Genomic DNA, 15,070 nt, shown 5'->3' on the forward strand with positions numbered 1-15,070 from the left:
ACTGAAAGGTTTGCAGTAATAGATATTCTAATATCTTGAACTATTTTTCAATATAGATATCTTTTCCCTGAACTTTGAAAAACAAAGCAAATTAAGTCCTAATGAAAAAACCAGTTTCAATTCATATCTTGTATTAGGTAGATAGGGGATGTGTTCATAAGCATGGAATTTACAGATAATTAAATGCTCACCCATTTAATCATTCAGTGAATTGGAACAATAAAGACTTTTTATATAGAAAATACATCAAATCAGTGCTTTTAAAACTGGAGCAGGTAGGGAATTGAGTGGGGAGGAAAGGAGGAAGTGTTGCTTGTGTCTTTTGGCAGGGGTTTTTTTTTGTGAATCCAGACAGTCCACTGTTGAACTCCAAGGATTTGAACTTCCAACTTTGAGACATCCAAGATTTGATTCTAGATCTCCTATATCTCTGCAAGTTCTGTGACCTGAACTTTAAGACTCCTTTCTCATTTCAGAGATGGCTAGTCAGGTTAAGTAGAAAAAATTTCAACAGCTGAGGGACAACTGGAAAGGTAAGCACAGCACACACTTTGGATACGCTCTCAGCAGAGAAAGCACTACAGCCTGGGTTTCTACCTAACAACCTCTATCTTCAAGCCAACTATTGAGCTACATCTCTCTTCAGATGGCTCTCATTTTTCCCTTGCCAGTTTTTCACCAGGGCCTTGGTGGAGAATGATTTTTCTTTTAATTTCGCAAAACAGGAAGAATGTTTTCTTTCCAGTGTTACTGAGAAAATTGACAGAAATCTTTCAATACTACTCAGTTTCCAGACTATTGCACTGTTTACCTAAAAATGGCATGCATTAAAGCATTAATTGATCCTCTCAGCTGGCATTCACTAGGTTACTGTGGTTGTGTCCATTCACATGCTCTCATGCTTCTTTTAGTCTAACTGCAGCATCTCCTGTTTTGACTTCCCTGTGTTATTTCATGTACAGAGACTTCCCATGCCATTCCTTCCCAGAAAGGGAACTCACAACTCACCTCTTTGCTTTTGCCTATTGCTACACCTCTCAAACTTCTTCTAGCTTACGTGCACCCTTTCCCAGATGTCTAACTCACAGGGCATTTTGCCTTTACTATTCAGACACTCCTTCAGGGACATGTACTGAAGAAATAAACGTACAAATATTATCAGAATTCCAAAACCACCTACTTACCATGTTATTCCCCATAAGAAATATGCAGATCTGGCTAAAAGTACAATCATTCATATTCTTTCCCCTGCTTCAGTTTTTCATTACATTTCCAAGTGCTATTTGAATCTACCTCTGAGGATGGCAGAAAGGTCTGGTATATTCTCTCATTCACACAGCAATTCTGTTTGTGCTTTGCAGACTGTTTCTTCTTCAACTTGTCCTTCAAATAAAGAGGCCTCACCAACTACAAAACTTTTTTTCTTCTCTTCAACTCATCCACTTTGCAGTTCAAATTCTTTCTAAACTGTTACCTTCTTTTTTTCCTGAGTTTCTCAGACCATAGGTAGGCATCTCTGTATCTAGCTGTACTACCTGAAAACCCTACTGCCCTCAGCAGTCTCTTTGTCCTTTTCCAACCATGCCCACCTCACCCCAGCTGTGCAGGCAGATATGTTCACAAGCGGGAGCCTTTTTCTCTACCCAGATGAGATGCAGACAGCTGACTTAAGGTCAGGCTACCTTCCACAGCTGCTTAAGCTAACCCAGCTGGCTCTGCTGGAAGCAAGTTATGGAAGCCACATCCTCTACCTCCTCCATTGGCTCAGCTGTGTAGAGCCCAGAGGTCTCTCACCAGTCAAGCCACAAGTTTTCCATTTTCCATGACACAGCTAAAACATCAGATTTCTCTGTTTTCTGTTTGGAAATTTGCCTTTTTCCAAACCTTATTTGCCAGGATAAAGTTGGGAAAAGGATGGTTTTGCTTAGGTGTGATCATGTCATTGTCTCAAAGTGCTGCTATCTAAGTGGAAACCATTAAAATTTAATGAGCCCCCTCAATGGCCCCCACCTTTGAAACTATATGAAATAACCTTCACAGCCTTTGCTCACTCTGACATGCCAAGGTATTTGATGATACAGCAATTCCTCAACATTGACCAGAATTCATTAGCTGTACATAGGCAGAACCCCCAATCTGTCACAGCATGATTTCTGGTCGGGAACCAAACAAGTATAAATATATTTAAGATTCTGGTTTGCAAGTCTGCAAAGTATTAAATAGAGCTACAGACAAGGCAGAGCTTGTTCAAGGGGATAGGATGGCTGAAAGTCTTCATAGGAAAAACAATCAATGGGTATTTGTCAGCACAATTAAGGAATTATTGATCACACAGCAGATTCAATTGTGCTACTGCAGCTTCAGAGAGAATATATCATACCTCCTACTGTCTGCGATAAGAAAGCACAAAATACGTAGCAAACACCAGATAATACTAAATTTTCTGCAGGTGGCATTTTTTTCCCATATCAACCAAGGATTTATCTGTCCTATTTTATCATTCATGTAAAACATTAAGGAAAATTGGAAAGTAATGTAACCTATTCAAAAAGGTGGATTCAAAATAAAACAAAAACAAAACCAAAAACACATACTGGCACAGTTGCAACTCCCTATGCCAACAAAATTTCTACACACCAGAAGGCGGGATTCGCCCTGGCAGAGGGCATACAGTATTACTAACACCAGCCTCCCCCAGAGATTTTTCTGTGTATAGATATACTGTGTACAGCTGTTTACCATATAGCCTTCAAGCTCAAGAGAAAGTAAAAGGTGAATGAACTACCTTGTTTTAGTAATAAGGACACACACATTTTAAGTTGGGCTGGCAATTTATGATGCCTATCTATAAAAGGAATGCTGCAGCTAGTGTGTACCACTGCAGTCCCATCCTTCATTGAATTTCCTGCCATCAAAGATCAAAAGTGTCTGTACTTGCAGAAAGCAGCATGGATAGAAGTCCTCTAAACTACGCTCAAACAGCATAATGTTAAATCTCAATAAATAAGAGGCAAGAGCGAGGCAATCTGGACTGATGCTTTTTCAGTTTATTTTTAGGTGACTAAAGTGCTCACTGACATTTCAGAACATGATGTGATGTACTTATATTTACTCTAACCTCCACACAACATTTCTGAGATCTATCAGGGTCAAAGCAGCAAACAAAGGAACAAAAATTTAAATATATTTTTATTATCCTTTCATAATGTGAATACGTTATCAACATTTACTGAGAAAATTTGGGATCAAGCATAATGTGTGTCCAAGGTATCGTGATATATGCATTAGTTAAGATTTTAGACCTCATTTCTGCTACCTGCTATTCACATCAAGTATTTGCTGCAAATAGGGTCCTTTATCTCAAGACAGACAATATTGTATGAGAATAGCACTGACAAAATAGATTTTTTGACACTAGCACAGATACCATTTACTTCATTTTTGCTGAACTATATGGAGACTATGAGAGCTGGAGGTCAGAACAGTGCCCTACAGACATGACTTGTCACGTCAAATTTCAATTAGAAAATTCTGTTTAGTATTTTTCCCCATTTGGGGTAGAGGGTAAGATGGGAAGGGAGCTGTTCTTCTTATGCTGCTGACTTCAAGACAGGGGCTTTCCCCCATTAAGCTTTTGTACAGTATAATACAGCTCCAGCAGTGGTTACAATCTCAAGACATAATGGTATTACAAATATATTACAATTTCACTAATGTCCACAGATAGGCTTACACAAAGTTGGAGTATGCTATGAATACTTAAGCATGACCATTTTCTAACTTATATATTAATAATGTTTTCAAAAGCCAATAATAATTGTAGATGAACACAACAATTTTTTAATTTTTTTAACTGAGGAATAGATAAGAAACCTAAACCATTTTTGTTGTTATCACAGCAGTGTCTAAGAAGCAACACAAATAGTGGGGACATAAAATTACCTATCTAGATTAATTTGCATCTTTTGCGCAAACCTTCTCTTATGTGTCTGTTTTCATTTGTTTTTCCCTGACAACCTGCAGAGCCACCCACGCCCTCCCAGCACAGAGCGTATTTATTTTTCCTTCCGTCTCTGGCTCTTGCCCAGAGGAGGGCAAATGCTTTCCAAATGACTTTGCTTTCATCCCCCACAGTGGCAAATACTCTTACAGCTCTTCAGGATCTATTAGCACATCAATAACATATATTCTTGGTGTTTACCAGGACCTGAAAGATACACGGAATAAACTAATCCAATCAGGAGAAAACTATGTCCAATATGGAGTGGGAGACCACTGACAAAACTGACTGAAATACCTGGGAGCAAATGCTGGGTTTTCCTCTTTGGACTCTCCAGTACTAAGGCTGGTGTTACGTTCTATATTTCAGTCTTCAGGCTGTATTTAACTGCTTAATATCGGCCACTGCTTCTTGTAAAGAAACTTACATCCTTTTTTTTTCCTGCATATTTTGTCTCAGGCGAAACTTCCCATCTCTCCCTCTATCCTTATTTATTTTGAAACAGGCTAATATTTGAGCCAATAATTTAAAACAAGATTCAGCTAGCACGTTTTGAAAGCATACACAAGAAGAACAGGTTTTGCTTTCACTAGAATGGCACACTTTTCTCCCCGAACTGCTCTCACCAAGCCAATTTTTTTCCCTCCACTTTTTCCCCTAAAATTGATGCCCAGAAAGTAAAACTATACATACTAGAACTGGTACCAGGGTAGGTACACCTACAGTGACACTTTTTTTACCCCACGTTATTATGGTTTCACTTTAAAAACATCTCATTCAACATACTAAAAGCTTTCTTAGGCAGAGCCCAGCTATCAGCCCCACACAGCTCTGTCAGCTCACCCAAGCCTGTGCTGGAGAAGAGACCATTCAAGGAGCCTGAACTACCTCTTTCACTTTTACACCAAACCACCAACTGAATTGGAAGCCAGTTTTGAAGGGATTTCATGATGCAAACGTGTAGCAGATCGAAATCATGCCTTCATTTCACATAGACAGCCACTAAATAGATGATGTGGTTCTATTGCCACAGACCAAAGTCAAGTCAATAGCTCATAGGTCATCGTCCCATTCTTTATGGCATATCATTGTTTTCAATTATTATGCAAGCTTTAAACTTAAATGAAAAGCTAAAGAAAGGCAACATTTTATTTTGAAAATAGTATCTGTTTTTGGTTGAGGGAATGTTAAAATACCTTCTCCCCTGGGGTCACAGAGATTCTCCATATGCAGTGCGTGTAGGAAGGATAACCATTTGGAAATCCTGGAGAAGAAAAGTTGCCTGTAGATTCCTGCAGTGTTTCTCCACAGGCTGAAAGAAACAAAACACAGTAAAAATATAAAATTGAATGTGCCTAACAGAGAAAAATGCATCTTTCCAATACCTACTCAGAATACTTTTAACTCATTGCAGATGCAGAATAGAAAACAGAATAGTTATATTATGATTTATTCAAAACAATGATTTTAAGCCAGTCTGACATTCATTCCATTTTACACAGGATGTTTTTATACCATGAACTATTTCACTTGTGTGCTGTCTGCTGACATAACTAAAATTACAACAGTCTTAAAAATGTCATTGCTGTCAATCAGCTGCAAAATTATACATATAACTTTACTTTGGTGAAAAAAAAGTTAGCCACACCCTTAGACACATCCTTTAAGAACTAAAACAAAAGTAATACAAAAGCTGGCACAGCATAATTGGCACCACATTGGAATTTCATCAGTGGTTTCATTTAATTTAGTACTTTCCCCACATGAAAGACTGTTCTGACCTAAAGTCACTCATTTATATTGGTATAGAAAACTAAATTCTATATTCAACAAAATCTCTTGCAACAGTGATTTGTAGAGATATGACTAATAAAGCAAAGCAAATATAAAGTCCTGAAATACCAAAGGCTTTTATATTCTTTATTATTGAAGCTTTTAGCACCCATATCTCAACTGTCAATCATGTTGCTAGCAGACTGGTTAATAATTCCTCTTCATGCTAAAATACAGCATTGGAAGCTACTGCTGTTCTCTACCACTAAAACTGATTTTGGTAGGGTGTCACACCTCAGTCAGTCATCTTTTTTGACCTTAATCAAGTTGTTTCACCCACCGATTTTGCGGGTGTGATACAAGAGATGTGAATTTGAGAATATTATCCCATGACTGACAGTGTAATCAGATCTGCAGTGCTTTCAAATTATAGCGCTGCCACTGCCAGCAGGTGAACTACTGTATCATCAAAATCTCAATGAATTATAAATGACCTGGAAAATCTTTAAATAAAAGGGGACAAAGGAAGAGATTGTTTATGACAAAGACAGACAACACAGCTGTAAAGGCTGTCTTGTTAAAATGCGTCTAAGATGTAATCTGACAACTACACTGTAATATTAGGCATAAGCTACATTCAAGGCATTAAATATGCTCTCTGACACTGAAATGGTTATTGTGATGAGGAGAGAAAAGAAAGATTGGTGCAGCCCCTGAAAAATTTAATGGCTAAAGTCAGTGTCAATGTGTTCTTTAGGAACCAGACAGAAAAAAAAGAAACTCTTTCACTCCCCTCATTTAAAAAATGTGGTTTTATCTTTAAAAAATTGCAGGCAGCCACAGCAAATGACATACAAAAAAGGTATTCAGTGCTAAATAATTATTTCTGTACAAAGCCTTCTCAGTGAAAAGGCTATATCCATAATTAACCACAATTTATTTTTAACACAGCAATGAATGCAAACTTAAATAAATTGCAGAGTACTGCACTGGGTTCCCCCCACGCTAGTGAACTGTATCGTAGCTTACAATGCATACGTAAAGCACTTAAGAGAAAGCCAAGAGTAAAATCATTGACTTGTACAGGAGCAAAGGAAATCAGAGCCCAAAGAGGAGATACCCTGTGCAGCAAATGCATGCACGACTCAGGAGATCTGTAAGGATCCAAGTATTCTGCACACGGCTTTTAGAGCCCTCTCTTGTTCTTCCCCTCATGCATGGCTTAATTGAGACCACACTGCATTAGCGTACTCTCATAAAGCATACAACCATATTTCAAGCTTTAGTACATCTTCTGTTTGCTTTAGCTACAACTATTTCACCAACACTACAGTTACTAAGCAAGCCTTGAGGAGATTACATGATGAGAGATGGGGAATGCTGTTTGTCAAATCTGTTCTGTTCACATTGCATTTTTTCCAATTAACTGTAACTTCAACTCACAAATATTGATTATGAAGTCATGCAATGCACACACCCACATAATATGAAGTATGTAAGCAAACAAAATGCTATCAAGTATGTGGGACATGTCAGTTCAAATGCAGCCTTGCAATTAGTAAGAGAGGAGAAAGACCCTGGCGTAACTGCCCCCTACTCTATAATAAAGTCCCTAAATTACTCTGTTAAAAAAGTAAACACATCAATGAATTAAGCATAATAGCTTTACATTTCTTAAAACATTTCAGAATTTTTCTCTCTTATACAGAGTGCAGGATTATTTTCTCCAGAATATTAATAACACTCTGTGCTCCATATACAGAAGTTGTATGTAGCCTCAAAACTATGGATTTTGAGTTGCAAAAGGTGCCATGGAACATTTTTTTTTTTCTAGGAATTATAGCATAAAGTTAGTTAATACAACAATTTAACTTATACCCATACTAAATACCTGGGAGCTCTCTATCAAATCAAAATTTTCATAAATATCTCTGCATTTAAGGGAAGCATAAGAAAAATTGTAATTGGACAACTTCTACTAAGAATTAACACAATTAGAATCTATAAAATGTGTTTGGGCTTTATGTTTTTCACCATATTTACCATTTAATTTACAATTCCTGGTTACGCAAGGGAATTACAACAAGAACAGCTTATACCAATCAAGTTGAATCTATGGGATCTGAGTTCCAGGCTGGCTTCCAGAGCCACCGTAGACAGGGTGATATTTGGACATTTCTTGTTTAAAAGCACATTCCTCTGCAATGGGTCAGTGGTATATTGAAACAGTTAAAATTCTGTCACTAGAGAATGTAAAGGTTTTCTCTGTAATTGGACTGTGACAACTACAGTATTCATGATTAGGCTTATAAAATGGTGTGTTATAAATATTTCACCGTGTGATGGTGCATTAGTAATGGAGTGCAATTTGGGAAAGAAATGTAGAAGGAAAATGAGTGGTAAGGGCCACTTAGTTAAATTTCCTAAGAACTAATCTTGGTATATTTCATGTCAGAAGAAATGAATTACAACCTCACTCTTACACACCTCTGCTTTATAAAGCATTTGTATATTTTTATTCCATTATTAATAATTACCATTGCCAATGTTTTCTCTGATGTTTTTTTCCCCTCCCAAATGTCATGCCTTATATCAATTTTATTAGGCTAGACCACTTGCAAAAATGCCACTTCAGCTCTCCCCACACACACTCCAACCATAAAAACCACCTCCCATCTGTTTTACTGCTTGAGAAAGTTAGACTTCTGATAAGCCTTTCAGTGGTAAGGAAAGGGAAACTATTTTTGCTTCTCCTTCTAAAGATTAGCAATGGGTGCAGGCGGCAGGTAGCTTATATGGTTATACAAAGCAAATTCTGCCAGTGAACTCTGAGGCAGTGTTTAATTACACAGTCTGTGTATAACACCTCTCTGGGCTGTCCTACGCACACGGTCAAGTTCCATTAAGGATTATAGTGAAATTTGCAAATGATAAAGCACAGATCCTCCAAGACACTTAGGGAACCAATTCCCATTCCTCTGCCCATACCACTAGCAAATACATACTGTCATATATGGCTAATTTAAGCTTACCCTTTTCCAAAAAGAATTAAGATCTTTAATACTATTTACTCTAGACCCAAGTCTGTACATCTGTACATGTATGGCATATATAGCTGTCACAGAGTCCTAAAAATATCTGGTGCTGATAATGTACTTGTTAAATCAAAAACTTAAAACAGTTTAGTACAAACTCAGTGTCTTACTGTTGACTTGATTCCCATTTATAGTTATAGGGAAACAGTCTCAATCTAAAAACCTTAATCCGCCTTACGTAGTGAATAAAGGCTGACTTTTGAAGGTGAACACTCTTTTCTAATGTAATAGTGATAGAATCAAGTTAAGCCTGAGGAACAGTGAGAACAGCATAAAAAAGAGTCAGGCTAGGTATTCTTCATCTGCTCTATTCCACACATACTGTCACAGACCCCGGCAATTTGTAAATTTGCTGAACTCCTTCCATCCACCTTCTCTTCCTCTGAACAGCCTTCTCCTGCCAGTCTGAGCCTCCTTTCCCATCCATTATTCAGTCCTACTCTACCCGCTTATTTCTTGTCCTCTCTTTCTGCGTAACAGTATCCTCCTCCATAATTTCCCTTTCTTATTCTCTTGCTTCTATAAAACTACATACACATTTTAAATCAGCTGCAATTCCTATATAGAACTATAAAGGTAGACCTGTCTTGAAATTTTAGTAGCTACACCAGAAGAAAACATGTTCTATTACTCTGTCAGACAGTCTGAAAACTGTTGTAATACATCTAGCCTTGAAGTTCAAGATCTGTTCTCAAATGCCAAGACACTCAAACAAAGTTCAAAATAAGACTGGCAGAGGAAGGACCCTCAACTTAGTTGCTTACTTTCTCCCTATTATTCTATTGTGTAACAATGTAACCCAGTATTGAAATGTAACAGACTCTTATGAGCAATTATGTTTTCCTTTGATAAAAATCCTAAGAAAAAGTTAAAAAAAAGAAAAAAAAAATGCTGTCGCTAGGTTGTTGAGTCCTGGCACTTACTCAGCTGATGAAAGACAAGTTATCAAATCTCATGCCTTGGCTTCACCAAGCTCAAAACTGTTTCTTGGTCACTAAGCCCTTTCCTGAATAATGACCCTGAATATCCTGACTAGCTAAAATAACCTGGGAGGTTCAGCTGCCTCACTACTGTGAGGATCAGCTGTATTCTCCAGCAGCTCTGAGCTCAACTTCATGTTCACGGGCCCCAGAAAATGCAGCAAGCTTCTTGGGGCAGAAACTGTTTGCAGGAATAGCTAGAATTCCAAACAAAACATGGACAATACAACAAAAACCTTTATCAAAGAAGTGTGTATCTCTGGAAAATACTGATTTAAGTTACTGTTTTCTGTATTTTCATTGTGTTATGTTTAAGGCAACAGAAATGAACACATGAAACAATACAGATGTTATTAATGTTTGAAATATTTACTGCTGTTTTATCATAAGCAGACATCATGATTAACACGTTTTGTCTGAAATAGGAAATACAACACACCTCCAAAACCAACAGTGTCAGGGATTTTATTGCCATATACTACGATGATCACATGATTCGTTTCATAAAACCAAAAAAGTTTAATGTCTGAATTTTCAGTCTCACTATTTGCTGAAAAATTTATTAGATTACAAGTACTGTGCAACTTTCAGAGGGTTGCTTTTTTTACTGGATGTTTAAGTTTGTGTTGTGTTATTCAGTTATGTAGCTTCTATTAAAAATATCAAGTGAAAAAAATAGCATGTTAAATAGTATGCTATTTAAAATTTGTAGCAAAACCTTCTGTCTTTTTCTCTCTCTTAAAACTCACTTTCTTTTTTGGACTGGCTCATCTAAGCAAGGTTAGAAAACCAATGTCTTTTATCCCAAAGTTTGCCAAAGCAAAGCGCCAGAAAAGAAGAATGATCCTGCAACGACCATTCATTTTTATTATCCCTCCAAAGTGTGTTCACCAGTGCTGCAAAAAATAACTTACTTTTACGGTACACACTACTGCTGAACAGCCATGGTTTTACAACAATGTGAAACTACCTTTCAACAAGACTTTCAAGACATTGAAAGAAATAATAACTCATCGTTACACATTTTCATGAATTATACAAAAAGGACATTTTCTCTGAACAACTATTTAAACATAGGCTCAAAAAGCACATTGTGTCTTTTTTGGTTGACTGAAAGTGCATGTTAGAGTATTATATACACACGAAACAGGCTAGGTTGTAATTTTTTTTTTTTCTTTCTTAAGTCAATGTGACCATAAGACACTAGCTATTTTCACAGTGGTTTTGATTCTATAGACTAGTTTTATCTCCAAAAACTGTCTTTTATCAAAAGGTACACATATTCTCTGTGTTTATGAAATTGTTGCTCTCTATATGCTCTTATTAGAAATAATGCTGCCAAGAAGAATGCCATTATTCAAGTACTTGCGGCATCAAAAGGAAAGAACAAAAATTATTCCAAAAGGAACAGTTGTTAAAGAAAAGATGTTAAAGCGGTTTCTCCTCTGGTAGGCCCAGAAACACTGTGCTTATTCTTGGTATATAGATTATGATTCAGTGTACTTGCAGCACAAAGGAAAAACATATTTCAGCTGTACAGTGTACATCGAATGCACATCAGATGCCCCAGATCTTCAGTAGCTCTCACTGCTGCTGATACAAATCTGAAGCAGCTCCATCACTGCAGTCCTGATCCCTCTTTTTAGTCCTTTTATATTGATCAGGTGGTAAAAAGTAGCCATATATCTGACTTAAAACTGTTACTGAAAGTAAAACCTTTTGCTTTGAGATTTCCACCACTTTGCCAACACTTAGAGAAGAACTAGCACAAGAGAGCAACCACAGGGTTGACTCTGGGTTACTCCAGCCTTGTTATTCATGTCTCTGAGACAGAGAGCAACTCTACCCCAACACTATTTTGAGATACAACATTAATATTAATTGAAATTATAGGATGCTAGAATTAGGCAGAAGATATTCAAATACTAAATGTAACTCTTACAACTGTATAAAGTTTGTAATAAGATCTAACCATTTCATTCATAAAAGAGTTTACAACTTAGTTGTCCTGGCTTGTTATTTGTCAAATTTTCAAAAAATATAATGTGTTCAGAGCTGATTGCAATAATTTAATTTGCTCCTTCTGCACTCTACTTGAATTGAAATAAAAACAGACTCCAGTCAATATGCAAACCAGTGATATTAAAGATCAACATTTTTTCTAGTCATCGAACATCTAATGACAACAAAGACTGAAATGTCATGAAACTAAGTGTTCTTTCATACGGTTTGTCTGTCCTTAAGTACTTTGCATTCCAGAGACCTTACCTATAAGATTTTTTTCATAATTCAATTCTTGAACTGCCTACATCAGTTCCCAACGTGGAAACAGACTACTGAGCACCTGACTCAAAAAATGTATCATTCCTCTTGAACAACAAGTCAAACAGTTGCTAATTATGTGGGTTTTGTTTGTTTGTGGTGCAATACCTGGACATCTATACAGCTTTCTTGCCTGTGCAATATCTCCTTTACTTAGACGAGTACGCTGGCCAATGGCAGGTCGTATACCATTATCATCACGGGAAGGGAGAATGGTATCCAGAAACATGCCCCTAAAAAAAATAAAAATAAAAATAGACCCTAAAAAACCCTATCAGGTTTCTGTCATAAAACTGCCTGAGTTTTATGAATCTATAACACTATTTTGTAAATCTAGAATTTACATTTGGCATAATAAAGAGGGTAAAATGCAGAACTTTAAATACAGAAAACAAGTCATAAAAATTCCTCAGGTTGGCAAACTTTATGCAGAGTTATCAAAAAAGAATCTTCTTTCAGTGCATCAATTAACATATCAGCTTTTATATTTCTGTTAGACAACAGGAGGGAAAGCTCTTACTACTATTTAGACTACACAGGAAAAAGGCACTGTTGTTAAGCTCTTGCTATATTGAAAAAAAATTATAAAATTATATAAAAATACATAAATTAGGCCCTATCACAAAATTCTTAATCACAAAGTTCCTATTTCTAACAAAGTTTTTAAGGGAAGTCTTAAAGTCTGACTTACATGTGTAAGACAAGGTAAAGTCAGGCACACTTGCCAGTCATTCTTCTGTCAGGTGTTATATCTAAATCTACTCTAGCTGCTGCTGCTTTTGAAACATAAATGCTTGCTTGCCAGCCTCTGCTTGCTTTACAATAAAATATATCAACTTACTATACGTGTTTTTAACAACATTTACCCTAAATGACTAGAAGTAATAAAGAAGCACACTTGTTCCAAATGTTCAGTTTTACTCAAAATTTCCCAAATTTTAAATATGATCCAAAATATTTTGGTAGTCTCAAATAAATTTTAAAAGAGTAAGGTACAAAACTAAGTTCTATTATCATGTTACATCCCATAAAATGGAAGTTAACAGATGAATATGTTTCTGTATTCTCTTGTTCTTTATTTTTTTTATTCTTTTTGGTATACTTGTAGGGCTTTTATTGAAAAGTAAAACTGGTATTTTCAGGCATAATGTAGGTCCAAAAATGAATGAACAGTAAGGATCTTTGTAGTTAGGAATACTGTTTAGAAATACAGGTTGGTTTTTAAATTATAATACATGAACCATTTTGACTATTGCAGGTACATACTGCTCTCTTTACTCAGTCAGATTTCTTGTGGCATCACTAAAAACCTTGCAAAAAAAGAATCATCTCAGGATGTTAACTTAATCTAAATGGTGAAATAAACTACTTCTGGCGTTATTCAATTTCTAGAAACAAGGCCCATGATTATTTCAAAAAAGTGTTTGTATCTATAAATTATAATTTTATTTTCTACTGATTTTTAGTACAACCTAAAACTGATGCTATTCATATTTTGAAATAATGTGAAAGCAATCCTCTCTTAAATGCCCTAGCACTTTAATAAGGGAACAACCTGTAACAGTTTTAACACAGCATGAACAACATCATTGTGTGTGACTAGAACTTTATGATGTTTTGTGATTTCTACTACTTATCCAGGTGAGTAAAGTCTAACAACAAACAGCTGGCAATATGCCATACTGAGCACGACTCATGCTTTCAAGATAACTCAGTGCAAATCAATACATGACCTCAAGTGTTTCCTTGTTGTTTTTAAACAGTATGAAGTAACAACCTCCTGTACCTTAGGGCAGGGCATGCCTACTCATGGCACTATCAGTTTTTGCCAGCTTGGAAAGTGGTGAGATCAGGGCCCACAAATCAAATTATCTTGATGTTGTCTGTGCCCTAGGACTCTGGAGGGTTCCAGCTTGTTAAATTACTCTGTTTTATATAGGTTCTTATAATCTCTTCCTTAAAGTAATGTATCTGTAACTGGATTAAGCAATGTGACTAATATCTACCTCATATGGCTCATTCCCATGCTCTTCCAGGGGCAAATTATGTGTATGCTGAATACACCCATTGGTAGGTTTGGTTGGTGTTTTTTAATAATATCATTTATATTGAGGAGAACAAGCTTAAGAAATTTGCAAAGGCTGGTGAGGTTTATAGTGGTCTTCAGTATATTTCAGAGTCTCAGATTGTCTAGTATTTTTGCTTTAAAATGCACGAATTGGACGAAAAAAAAGCTAAGCACAAATTTTCAAAATATCATTTTTTGTTGGGGGTTTTTTGAGGTTTCTTTTAATTTACATTACTCTGGTATTTTTAGAGAGTAAATCAGCTGAACTGCGACTTGGTATGAAACATAACAGGAGACTGGGTGAAAGACTCCTTCTTCACTTATTCTCCAGAGTAGGGCTAGCCTATGGGAACAGCCCATTGTACAGCTCCCCACATCCATGCAGAGTTTCAGAGCAAGCCCCACGTGAGTTACTATGGAGTTGGGAATGAATCAGCCTGCAACAGGCCAGAGCCAAACCAGCAGAACTCTTTACTACATGGTTTTGATGACAGTAATAATCTGTACAAACAATAGAGAAGAGATTGCAGCCTCTGTTATAAATGGTTGACTGCAGTCCTTTGCAAAGGCTGTGGCTTGCATGGTAGATGTCCTAATACCATAACGTGTTCTACTCACATAATCCATAGTTACTCAGACATTATGCATCAAAGATTTCTCTTTAAGAGAACAGATCATGTTACATGTAGAGTTCCTAACCATTTCACTCATTTGGTTTTTCTAAATGGAAATTTTTGTGGAGATAAAGAGAAAATTAGTATTATATGAAATTATATTTCCAAATTATCTTGTCTTAAAATCTAAAGAACTGAAGCAAGATCAAAAGGCTGCT

The 15,070-nt window shown here is 36.5% G+C and overlaps 1 protein-coding gene across 3 annotated transcripts in view; it reads right to left on the reverse strand.

Annotated features, from left to right (window-relative positions):
* TLL1 (tolloid like 1) overlaps positions 1-15,070 on the reverse strand; it is a 139,531-nt gene that overhangs the window by 40,378 nt on the left and 84,083 nt on the right. For all 3 annotated transcript variants that reach the window (XM_087736082.1, XM_009474776.2, XM_087736083.1), the window contains exons 8-9: positions 12,279-12,403; positions 5,197-5,312 (exon numbers count right to left, since the gene is read on the reverse strand). In XM_087736082.1, the coding sequence (XP_087592208.1) occupies positions 5,197-5,312; positions 12,279-12,403 (241 nt within the window). The remainder of the gene's footprint in view (positions 1-5,196; positions 5,313-12,278; positions 12,404-15,070) is intronic.

This window comes from Nipponia nippon, unplaced genomic scaffold (assembly GCF_047370975.1).
Source record: "Nipponia nippon isolate SJK-2023a ecotype South Korea unplaced genomic scaffold, ASM4737097v1 scaffold_6, whole genome shotgun sequence".
In the NCBI taxonomy this organism is placed as follows: domain Eukaryota; kingdom Metazoa; phylum Chordata; class Aves; order Pelecaniformes; family Threskiornithidae; genus Nipponia; species Nipponia nippon.